A 12124-nucleotide genomic window follows, 5' to 3' on the forward strand; every position below is an offset into this window, starting at 1 on the left:
TTTTAATGTCGAGGAGATCCAATTAATTCATTTTTCCACTCACAGATTATGTCTTTGGTGTCAAGTCTAAGAATTCTTCACTTAGCTCTTGGAGCTGAATCTTTTCTCCTGTTTTTTATGTAGAAGTTTTATAGTTTTATACTTTAAATTTAAATTTGTGATCTATTTTAAGTTATATTTTGTATAAGGTTTAAGTCAAGGGTTTATTTTGTTTGCCTATAAATGTTCAATTGCAACAGCATCATTTTTTGCTTGTTTGTTTGTTTTGTTTTTGCGATTGGGTATATACCCTCACCAGGGAGAGTCAGAGAGAGAGACAGGCATAGAGAGGGAAAGTGAGAAATCATCCCTCTGGGGAAGATGGCCATGCTGCAATCCCTTCTTCTCCTTTATCCTCTTGAGATTTTGAGCATGTATGCACATGTGTCCAGTGTGAGTTTCAAGCTGCTGGCTCCAGGACTTGAACTGTGGTCTATGATGTGGAAGTCCAGTGCCTTAACCACCACACCACCTGCTGGCTCCGCAACAGCATCATTTGTTGAAAGGCTCTATCTCCATCGCATTGCTCTTGTACTTTTGTCAAAAATTGGTTGGGCTTGGATGGGACCTCTGTTTTTTATAAACACTATATTGATATTTTCTGTTATTTGACATCAACATCTAAAAAAAAGAAAAAGATTAATGGACCTTTCTCCCACATGAATTATACTCTTAGAATAAAAAGTTATTTGGTTACAAACTATTTGATCCTTTAGAGAAGTCTCATTACGCACTCATGAATCATCTCCAAGGCCTTACGGTCCTTCTGAAAACAAGATTTGGCTTGTGTCCCACCAAAATAATTCCTTTTACCTAAATAGAAAGACATGGGAAAAATCCTTCATATCTTTTTCCCAGGGCCAATATGTGGTGCTTACATTTGATTTAGAGAACTTTAAAGGAAGAAGAAAAATGATTGGCTTTTGTTAGGCTCCTTTTTTTTTTTTCCCAGTCTTTGGCAGAGGCCCATGACCAACAGCTCTGTTGGAAACATAGGAGCCTGCTGCATACAGAAATAATAAGGGAGATGTAAAGGGAACAAGCTGATCCCTTTTAGGGACATTCAGTCCCTATGTTTTGGCTTGAGTTAATCAAGCCAGTATTACGTGAAGTGCTGTGAAATTAGCCTTGCTTCTTTGGGCTTTTGAAACATGCATCTTTATAAACCTGCCTGTGCAGACATCCCTAGCCCCAAGCTGGGTCTGCCGAAATCCAGTGAATCGGCCCTAAAATGTAGACGGCACTTAGCAGTGACCAAGACTCAGCCTCAGGCAACCTGCTGGCCTGTTAGGCCCAGTGGAGTGGCAGAATGGAAATATCTGGAGAAGTTTTTACGTGTTCATGGAGTTTCATTGCAAGAAACGACAAAGGCAGAGACGGGCATGGCGTACAGGTACTGTCGACTGCAGTCATTCAAACCAGACACTGCACTGAAGTTAAAGGTTCTTGTTGTTAAGTAAGAAATTACGACTGACATGGCAAAACAGAATGGTATAAGGAAAAGAAAAATAATGCAGTGAGTCTTCTTCCTGGGTTGCTTTATTTTTTTGAGCTTATATTAATCTTTCTCTTGGCTCAAAAGGCTGCACGAAAGATAGTCCAACTCATCTGTGAAAGGTTGTAACTATGTGTCACCAGTAGAAATGTCTTTGGTTCTGAGTGGGGAGGTGATTTAGCGGATCAAGATGAAGAATGGAGAGACTCCATTCTTCTCCAGAGAATTTATAATTTAAGGGTAGATTTTCTTGGGCTTTAAGACTGTTATTTTCTTCTAAGCCTGAATTGTGGGGTCTGTGCTAATAAAATAGTCCCACCTCTTCTTGAAATGACAGCACATTTTATCATTGTAGTTCATGATAAATTACCGGTTATGTGCTAACCTTCCAGTCTCATTATTTATTCTGTTAAAGAGTAACAGGAGGGAGAAATTTTTTTCCTGGTGGAGAGGTGTATGTATAATCTTTATAGATGACTCTGAGATGGGAAGTATCACTCTTTTTCAGAGAAATTACAGTTTAAACATTTTAGATGATATACCTGCACTTAGCTAAATCACCCAGTAGCACCTGCACAAATACTTCCTTAACCAATGCCTGGAGTTTCAAACACCTTGAAAGCTGAGTAAAGGCTATTTGGAAGGACAGGATACTGAAAACTGAAAAAATAATTTAGCATTTGTAAAGAACCATTGTTCTAACTGAAGCCCAAACTTCTATATCATAGGGTAAGATTGTTTTTCATGTACAAGATGTCCCCAGTGAATTTATTTTTCTGTAATCTAAAGATCATTTTCAGTGCAGGAGCTACTGCTCCAGCTCACCAGCTAGTTTTATTAATAAAACAATTTGCAATGATATGGGTCCTTTCTAGAGTGAAATATTTTACACAGACTCTTTATGTAATAAAGGGTGTGTGCAGAAGAATGAACTCATCTAGATTTGAGGGATGTGTAAGACAACCTACTCTATCGTTCCTCAGAGGTGGAGCCCCAGATAAACCTTACTCTATTTCCAAAATAACGCATGTCTTCACACACAAGGATGGAAGGGGAGATGCCACCATTCCTCATCCACCTTCTTTCCTGAATCTGTCTGCTGTAAGAGGGCGCCTACTTCGCTACCTCTCTCTACCTTCTCTCACTCTCTCCTTATGCCTTCCTTGAAAGAATGAGAGTGGTGTGTGACTACAGATCAGGCAAGGGGAAGAGGGACTGCTTCATTTAAAAACAAAACCTATCTCTATGTCTTTGTCAAAGGATGAGTGTGATCACCAGGAACTCTTCCAACAACCTTAAGAAGGTGTGCTTCTTGTCTCACACTTCCTGGTTTGAATACCAATTGCACATCTTTGGTTGGGTGCCAATGTTCAGATAGTTTTTTAATTTTAATTTTTAAATTTTTTTTAGGTTTTGTCATAGGGTGTGTGCGCTTGCTGTAAAGGAGAAAAACAGAGAGAGACAGTGAGAAGAAAAGTGAGAAATAACCTCCTGCAGAAGATGGCCATTCCATAATTCCTTCTCCTCCATTCTCTTCTCAAAACTTTGGGCACATATGCACTTGTGCCAGGCATGATTTTCAAGCCACCATGTCTGAGACTTGAACTGTGGTTGACCATGTGGGAGTCCCATGCCTTAACAACTATCATGCTACCTTCGGGCCCCAACTCTTTCTCTTTTTTAAAGTGTGTTTATTTCTTCTATGAGCAAGAGAGAAACAGAGACAGAGAGTATCCCCAACAGGGTACTGATGCAGCCATCTACCCTTAGCTTCACCACCCCAGATTACTGGTACAGGCATGCTAGGAATACTCAGTGGGGTCTAGAGGCATGAACCAGTAACCTTCCATGTGGGTCAATTGGACAGCATTGAATTTTACTGATGGGCCACCACCAGACCCCCAGGGGCTCTTTTCACAATGCCTTGACTAGCAAGGCTTTGTACGCTTGGGATACTGGGTCCTAGTCATGGAGTCAGGGTCCTGGACAAGCACATACACTGCTAGCTCACTCTCCAGTAAGAGATGGAACTTGCAAGAATGTTCCTAAATCAGGTCTGAAAAGTGCAGGTTGCATTGATCACTGACCCCAAGGAATAGCCAAGGCTTTGAGTTTACTGGGCTCTTACGCATGAATTTACTGGGCTCTTACGCATCTTTCTGATAATTCCTCCACTTCTCCCTCCTCAAATTTCCATAGGGTCTTGTTTATTCTTCCTTCAAAACTTATTCGCTACCTTTATTTAAGACTTTCTCCTTTAAGCGTTTGGAAAGGAAATTTAGGAAAGAGAACCAGGTCCTCTTGCTTCCTTTCCAACTTAGCTTTTGACCTTGATTTTTTATAAACATGGTTGGAGCTAGGAGAAAAGGTGACTTTCATATTCTTTTTTATTATAATTTTTTTCCACCAAGAAAAAGGGAATGTGGAGGGGACTATGGCTATGTTGAAAAACCTACTTTGGGTGCCAGCAGGTTGGCATGGTGATTAAGGGCACTGGATTCCCACATAGCAGACTGCGGTTTGGGTCCTGGACCTGGCGGCTTGCTTTCTCTCTTGCTCTGTCCCTGTCTGATTTTAAAATAAATAAACAAGTAAATAAAGTTAAATAAGATAATTCTTTAAAAAAAAAAAAGAAAAACCTACTTTGAACCTTGTTTTTTTCTACTTTCTTCTTTTTGAAGGGTATTATTTCATTCGTAGGGGAAAGTGAATGGGCTTTGGAATAAAGCAGACCAGAGTCTGAGTCCTTGCTTTGCTGATTTTAGTACTCTGAGACCTTGGGCCAGCCAGGAGGACATAGACATTCCTCACACATAACACGCACTCATCAAACAAGCTTCTCTTCTTACTTGTTCTCTATGTTCATTAGATTAAGGAAGGGGGGATGAAAGTCCCTTAACTGAACATATTGGGTCATTGGGAAAGTCACGATGCATTTTTGCATGGAAAAATATGTCATGACATTCCCAATGACCTAATAGAAGTGGGTAGGAGAATATTCTGAGAAAAAATAGAAAAAAATAAAATAAAACAACCCATAGTAATTTGCGATCCGTGTAACTTTCCATGCTGAACTTTAGAATTCTGCGAGGTCTGGAAAAGCTGGAGAAGCTCTTTCTTTTCTCTTCCTAATTTGGTCAGATGCCATTGCCGCCTTTAACCCAATACCAGCTGCTTGGGTCCCTGCATCACCTGGGAGAGAGCTTGATGTTGTGTTTCCATGGAGACTTGGTTTTATTCCTAACTAAGGTTGACCAGGAGAGGAAAAAAAAAATCAGTAAATATGCAAACACATATATCAATTGGAAAGAAATGAGAGGAAATGATTTAATGTGGTGTAAAAAATCCTAAGTTGCTGTGGAGATCCTTCTTTTGGCTTCTAGTTTTCAGCAAAACTGCAAGGTTTTTTTTTTGTTTGTTTTTGTTTTTTTAACTCATTATTAGTGATTATAAAAAATAGTCACCCAGATGGTCTTTCGTTCACTTGGGACGTTGATTGTCTCTGTTACATAGCAATAAACTCTAAGGCAGACAATAAATAGGAGCCTGAGTCAAGGCCGAAGTGCCCTGAGGGATAGTTTTATGAATAAAGCTCAGAATATATCTAGATTGTGTTAGGCTACAGCAAATACCTAGTTTTGAAACACTTTTACAATACCAAAATTGGCAGGAGGAACTCAGACGTGAAATGAAGTTCTAATCTAGGTGTCAGCAAACTTTTTGCATGAAAGGCCAGATAGTATTTTATGCTTAAGGGTCACATCTGCATCTGTCACAACTACCGAAGTCTGCTGTTGTAGAGTACAAGTAGCCACTGACAATATGCAAATGAGTGGGCATGGCTGTGCGTTTTATATGCATTTTCCACACATGACAATCTTTCCTTCACTAAAAAAAATGTAAAAACCATTTTTAGCTTGTGGAGCATACAAAACCAGGAGGTTGGCTGGATTTGGGCAGTAGCCATACATAGTTTGCTGACCCCTGGTCTAGACAACACAGCTTTCTGTTGCACAGATTATTTATTTGTTGGTGTTTATTTACTTTAAACCTCTTTGCTTCCAGATCATTTAAGGAGTCTACGTGCATATAATGCAGAAAGAAAAAAATAAGCTTAAAAAAGGAAGAAGAAAAAAATGTGACCAAGAAAGACTTAAAGAACAGCAAGGGGGACCAGATGGGGCATAGTGGTAAAATGTGATTCTGCGAGGCTGACACACATGGGAAGGGTCTCGGTTTGTATCTAGAGACCCTGAGTGTACTGGGAATATATTTGCCCATGATCTGGGGCCGGCGGAGTTTGAGGGTGAAACTCAGCATCAAGACCTTGTTGGGTGTACTGTCACTCTGTCAGTGTCTCCCTTTCTCATGGGAGAAATAAATAAAAAGCAAACTTTGAGATAAAAGATCAGCGAGGGACAGAGCCACAGGTGAGAGAGCATGCCATGTACAAGCAGAGGTAGTTACAGAGGGTCAGTCTGGATAAGACCTGGGCTTTCTAGCAGCACTAAACTGTGAGGAGAGAGATGGAGACTTCGCTGTGTCACAGAGTCCTTTTAGTAGAGATGAACCAGTTGCTTGGTGATAGCGCACCTCTTCCTAGCATGGAGATCAGAGAAGATTCTCTTGGGGCTCTGTTTTGTGTGATGAAGAACATCCTCACCAATATTCTTACAACACACACAGCAGTGAGGTTCCTGGGGCTTTTTCCTAAGGAGTCCCTGATGTTCCTAGGAAGCATCACTTTGAACAGTTAAGTCAGCAGAAACAAGTGGACTGATGGTAGAAGAAATGACATTGGTTTAATACAGATCACATTGGTTAGTTTGGAATTATTTATGCTTTAAAAATTCCCCAATCACAATGTCTCTATTTATTTATTTAAAAGTTTGTTTTATTATTTATTTCCTCTACAAGTGACAGAGACACAGAGATGTACCACTAGCAGAATTTTGGTGCCGCTGCCCACCCCCAGACTCAGCCAGCCCTGGCTGAGCCCGTGTGATGGACTTGAAATCTCTGGACGCAAACTGGGATCTTCCTATTGGGTCAGTTTCACAGTCTGACCACTGTGCCACCATGTGCCCCCAATTATTTGTTTGATTATTACAATGGTAGGGCTTTTCCAGATCCATGGAATCAAGCAATTGTTTCTCAAAATAAAAACATGTTATTTGCCAACCAAGGATACAATCAACGTCGTGATGAAAACGCAATAAAACAAGAGGGAGAGGTGGGAAATGTCTCAAAAGTAAGAATATGGAAAGGGCCTTGGAGATGATCTGCTCAACCCTCTGATCTTCTAGCTGAAGAATACGGGGGCTCAGAGATATTGGGTGACTAGCTTGATGTTGTGGTTTCAGCTAGCAGGAAATTTGGGTCTAGATCCCCTGCCACTTGGGGTCCAGTTCACTGCTTACCCCAGTCATATTTATTCCTGGCTCCCCAGCTTCCACCCTAGCCCATGACAACACACACACACACCCTCCTGCAGATGTTGTAGGTCTAGCCTCGCTCACTATCCTGCTGCTGTGCTCTGTGACCTGCTTCATTCTGTTGCTCTGTACACTAACTCTCCACCCCTTCCCCAAACCGAGTCTCTACTCACCACTACTTCCCCAGCCTAGAGTATTCTTACACATCCCCCCGCCCCCCCACCTAGGCAAATCCAATCCATGGTCTGTCCTTTCTGTCTCCCAGTGTAGACAAGTCTTGGCACATAAGGTGTAGATTGTTAGTTGTTCATATGTGTGTGCATTTTGTTCTCAAATTTTGTTGTCATTGCCTTGAAGATGAGGACTAGAACTTAGGTGTAATTCTGTGATACTTTTGGACTTAGAAAATGCTAGATGTATGTGCTGCTTGATTAAGGTGTATTCATCCGGAAGTTGGTGAGCAGAAAAAACAATGACACCCAACAACAGGTAGGGATTTCTCTTTCCTCTGGCTCTATATTTTACTTGCCTTGCTGAGCCTGAGCTTCCTTGTGTATAAAAGGGGCCTCACGCAACAGTTGTGTAAGATTTACATGACGTCATATATGTGAAAGTGCTTAGCTCATCGCCTGCCAGAGTAAAAACCTAAGAGTTCTCTTGATCCAACGTCCTTTTAAGTAAATCCTAGAAATCAATCACTCGGTCACATTTAGAGTGTGAAAGGGAAAGTATGTGATGTATCTGAAAAGCAATAGAAGGACAGAAAAAAAACACAGATAGGAGCGTGCACAATTCTGAGCCTATCCTCCTCTCCTCACTTGCTTTTACAAATTTTTTGCCTCTTTTATCAAAATAGATCCATAGGGTCACCGGACAAAGGGTTTTGTTCTCTCTTCCTCCCCCTCATGCATGGGCTTCTGTGTAATCAAAATGGCCTCATGAAGTATCAGAATGAATTACTCTCCGGATGATGCAATGTAAAGATTTCTAAAAAAGAATGATTTATTTTAATTGTATTTACTATTATTATTATTTTTTAACTTGCTATAAGTATGTGTCTCCCTCTGGGAGCATGAGAGAGAGGGAGAGAGAGGAAGTGAGAAAGCAAGCCACCAGGTCTAGGACTTGAACTGTGGTTGTCTGTGTGGGAGTCTAACACTTTAACTACCACACTACCTGATGGCCCTGAAGATATTTTTTTTTCTCTTAACAAATTCTGTATTTACAATGTCTCGCATTGAGTCTAGAAAATACATTTGGAAGAGAATGAAATGAAAAGGACTAACCCTCTCAGCAGCTTGCAGTGCGTCTCCTAGTAGCCCGCTCCAGAGTCTGAGAACTTGCTTAGACTGGAGACATCGGTCCGCAGAGGTCCGTGAGAATGGAAGTATGGCTGCCAAGGCACGGTCTAAGCTGATAGATGACAGACCGAGAAGAAACAGGCTAGGCCAGACTGAACAAGAGCAGATGGGAAGGCATTTTCCAGGTTGGGTCAAGGGCCTGGTTTGGGTGTCAAAACATGCCCACATGCTTAGGAATGGGTACTGAAGGAGAAGGGGAGGAGAGCTGGAGAGAAACCACATTTACCTAACAGCTTTTCTCAAAATGTCGGGGCAAAAAGTTTGAAGGCATTTGGTAGTTTTTTTAAACAATCAGGTAGTTTTTTTTAAAACAAACATTCTAACAGTAAATAGTAACTATTTTTCACTCTGAAAGTCATTTCCTGGGGCCGGTCACAGTGGAAACATGGTGGCCTAGCAGAAAGATGTGAAGACCACCTTCCTCCCACCCTCTTTCTCTGCTCCTCTGCTTCCTTGTTTATAAAATGACGATAACAGGATGGTGCAGCAGTAGCCCGCAGCTCTGTCAGGCTGCCCCATGGAGGAATGCCTTGGGTTTGCAACCAAAGACTTCCCTGAACACTTGGGGCTTGTGCGTGACCTGAGACTGGCTGAGGCTGGTGGTGGACGGCTTGTGGGTGAAAACCCTGTCAGAGGTGCTGTCCTGCTCTTTCTGTCTCTTTCACTCATGGAAGAAAGAGAACTACTAGGTCATCGGAAAAGTGATTCTGTGCATTTTTGCATAGAAAAACACGTCATGACTTTTCCAACGACTCAATATAAACTTCAAAAAGAAAATAATAAACTCTTCCTTGCAGGCCAGTACTGTCTATGTACAGAGGCAGACAGTGTGCGCCCAGAGAAGGCACCCTCCTGCCCTTTCTACTTTGTATATGGGGTGACAATGCACGGAAGTTGAACATTACTGTTGCTCCTAAATCAGACTCCGTGTCATCCCCCCTCCAAAACACCCTTTCACCATGCATCCTGCGACCTCTTTTCATGGAATGCTTGGTGCATTCAAACCTGCTTGCAAAAGTAGGTATGGCCACAACTGTGAAAATTAATAGCCTAGAAAAAAACACTACCTGTTTGGGGGGGAGTATTAAAAAATACCTGCATGATTTATTTTAGACTGGCCTAATTTTGGTCAGTCACGAGGCCCATTCTAATTTGCTCTGAGCCCCCTGGCTGTTCTCTCCTTTCATCAGCTTTCCTGGAGGAACGTGGACACTGGGATGGTTCAGGCTCAGAAAACACGTGATCCCTTGAAACCTGCATAGGCTGCGGCTGAAGACCCTAGCAGGCCTGGTGAAAGGGATCTATTTAGAACCAGCAAAATATGTTTATTTCTCACTGAATGAAGCTGAAATTCCAAAATAAGGAAGTTTTGAAAGTGTTAGTTTAGATAGCAAGTGCTTATGATTTAAGCAAAAGTGAGAGATGAGTGCTTCTTCAGCTCGAAGTATTATTTAGCAGGCAATATTCAACCTGTTTTAAATTTCTACCTGTGGTTTTCCAGGAGAACATTGCTATTTTTATGTAGCACAATGAACACATTGGGAATTCAGGGCTGAGAATGCCACTAGGTTACATGAACCTGTGTTTTCTCATGTAAAAGATATTGGCAACGGTTTCATCTGAATAAAGGAAGCATTTTGAAGCCTGCTTTCCCTGACCCAGGAGTAACCATATACCAACTGTTTTTACCCAGGAGCAAAACTGGTTGAATTATCCTGCAGTGCCTGTAAGGGCCACAAGGATGCGCCATTTCGTAAAGAAAAGGAAGTTCTGTTACCTGAATCTCAGTTAGTAAGAGACTTTATCCAGAGGACCCTGGGACCAGAACTCAAACTTGAATCCATTTGTTTCCCTTGTTGTGACAGTGGGGAATTTTCTTTTTCTTTTTCTTTTTCTTTTTCTTTTCTTACTTTCTTTCTTTTTTTCTTTTTTTTTTTTTTTGAGAGGTTTTTGCTATAGGGCGTGTGCGCTCGCCCGAGAGACAGAGAGACAGAGAGACAGAAAGTGAGAAATCACCCCCCAGGGGGTATGGCCACGCTGCAATCCCTTCTCCTCCATTCTCCTCTTGGGATCTTGGGCACGCACGCACACGCGCCGGGCGTGAGTTTTAAGCCACTGGATCGGGGACTCGAACCGCGGTCGACTACATGGGAGTCCAGCGACATAGCCATTACGCTAACTGCTGGTCCCACAGTGGGGGATTTTCTTAAGTGAGAAAAAAATAAGTTGTAGCTAGCGGTATAAATAAGTTATATTTCTGGGGTGCTGAGAAGACCCAATCCTATTGCAGACACATGGTATTATAACCTAACCCAGTCAGGTATTTATAGGACAAATGTTCTGTGTCTGGGAGTTCCCTAGCACAGAGGATTCTGAGCCACACCACAGACGTCTCATCCCAGTTTTACATCAGAGAATGTTCTCTTTGTGTCTTTGCACCACCTCAAGGGCAGGCACCCTATTGCACGGTTAAGGTGGAGCAGATGTGGTGAATCTGGAAGGGGTGTGCTGTTTGCACTGTCAGGAGAAGGCCAGCTTAAAGCCCGCCCGTGTTCTCAAGACCACAGCCCTGAAGGTCTGACTCACAACAAATTAGGAGGCTCCTGCGTATCTGCTGTTCATTCTCACTCATCACAGGTCGTCTCTGCACATCTGAGATGTTTGCCTCCTTCCCAGGGAGCCCTCTGTCAGCCCTTAGCTAGTTATCAACTGATGCGCCTCCAGATTTCAAATACAGTTCTTTTTTTTTTTTTTTTTAAGCAGGGTGCCTGCAAACTGCAATATCCATTGAAGTGAACCTCTAATGGTGAGAGCCCAGACTGTAGAGAACTATTTTTAGACACACTATTTTTAAGATCAGACTTCTTTAAACAGTTTTTTGAAAACCACTTCAAACACACAGAAAGCACAGGAATTAATATAAAGAACATATTTAGATCCTTGATCTTTTAACATATTGTTAACATCTTGCCCCATTTGTTTTAACCTTTGGTCATGTTCTCAATGCTCTTTGCACCCCCTCCTCATTTCATTTTTCAAGAGTGTTGAGAGTAAGTTGAATACAGCATGGCTCTTTCCCCTTCTAAGAGACGCCTTCTATGAGTAAGAGTACAACTAATGACCCACTTCAGGAAATATTACATTAATAAGATACATCAATCTACCCTCTGTATTCCCTTGATACAAAAATGTTCTTTGAGAACAATTTTTTTAAACTCCAATAGTACAGGATCCAGTATTGGGTCACAGCTTGTATTTTGTTGAGGTGCTTCCAATGTGGAACAATTTAGGAGAAATTAATTTCAGCGGAGGGAAGAGGTCAGAGGAACAAGGGCTATGACTCATTGGAAATCTACCATGGGCTGGGAGGTGGCGCTATGGTGCCATGCAATTGCTGTGCCTGTATGAAGGCCACCTGGTTGCTGCTACCATTTCTGTGTCAACCACTGAATCCTCCACAGCCACCCAATAAGGATCACAAATTTTCATCTGCAACTTTAGGTCCAAAGCGGAGGTGGCTCTCAAATGCATGCTGATTTTACTGACCTATATACATTCGGTCATCTATATTTATCTGCTCAGTGCATCCACTAAGGAGCAGGTGCTGGCAGTGGACATGGTAAGAGATTCCCCAGGAGGTACATGGAATGAGACTCTGTGAGCACTAATGAATAAATGAGAAGGTGGGGAGGCCACAGACACAGTAACCTCAGGAGTGTTTAGACCCTATGTCAGGTGCCTCTAAGTGAGCTGGGCCAGGGAAAGGGGCCTGCTTCCAGCAGGACCCAAGAGCG

General features: G+C 42.0%; 1 protein-coding gene across 1 annotated transcript in view; it reads left to right on the plus strand.

Moving 5' to 3' along the window:
- Positions 1–1028: 1028 nt before the first annotated feature.
- The window catches only part of KCNAB1 (potassium voltage-gated channel subfamily A regulatory beta subunit 1), a 423260-nt gene continuing 412164 nt past the window's right edge, over positions 1029–12124 (plus strand). Inside the window, exon 1 of the mRNA XM_006149769.3 lies at positions 1029–1432. Within this exon, the coding sequence (XP_006149831.1) occupies positions 1191–1432 (242 nt within the window). The 5' untranslated portion in view covers positions 1029–1190. The remainder of the gene's footprint in view (positions 1433–12124) is intronic.

Source organism: Tupaia chinensis, unplaced genomic scaffold, assembly GCF_000334495.1.
Source record: "Tupaia chinensis unplaced genomic scaffold, TupChi_1.0 Scaffold000272_1, whole genome shotgun sequence".
Classification (NCBI taxonomy): Eukaryota; Metazoa; Chordata; class Mammalia; order Scandentia; family Tupaiidae; genus Tupaia; species Tupaia belangeri.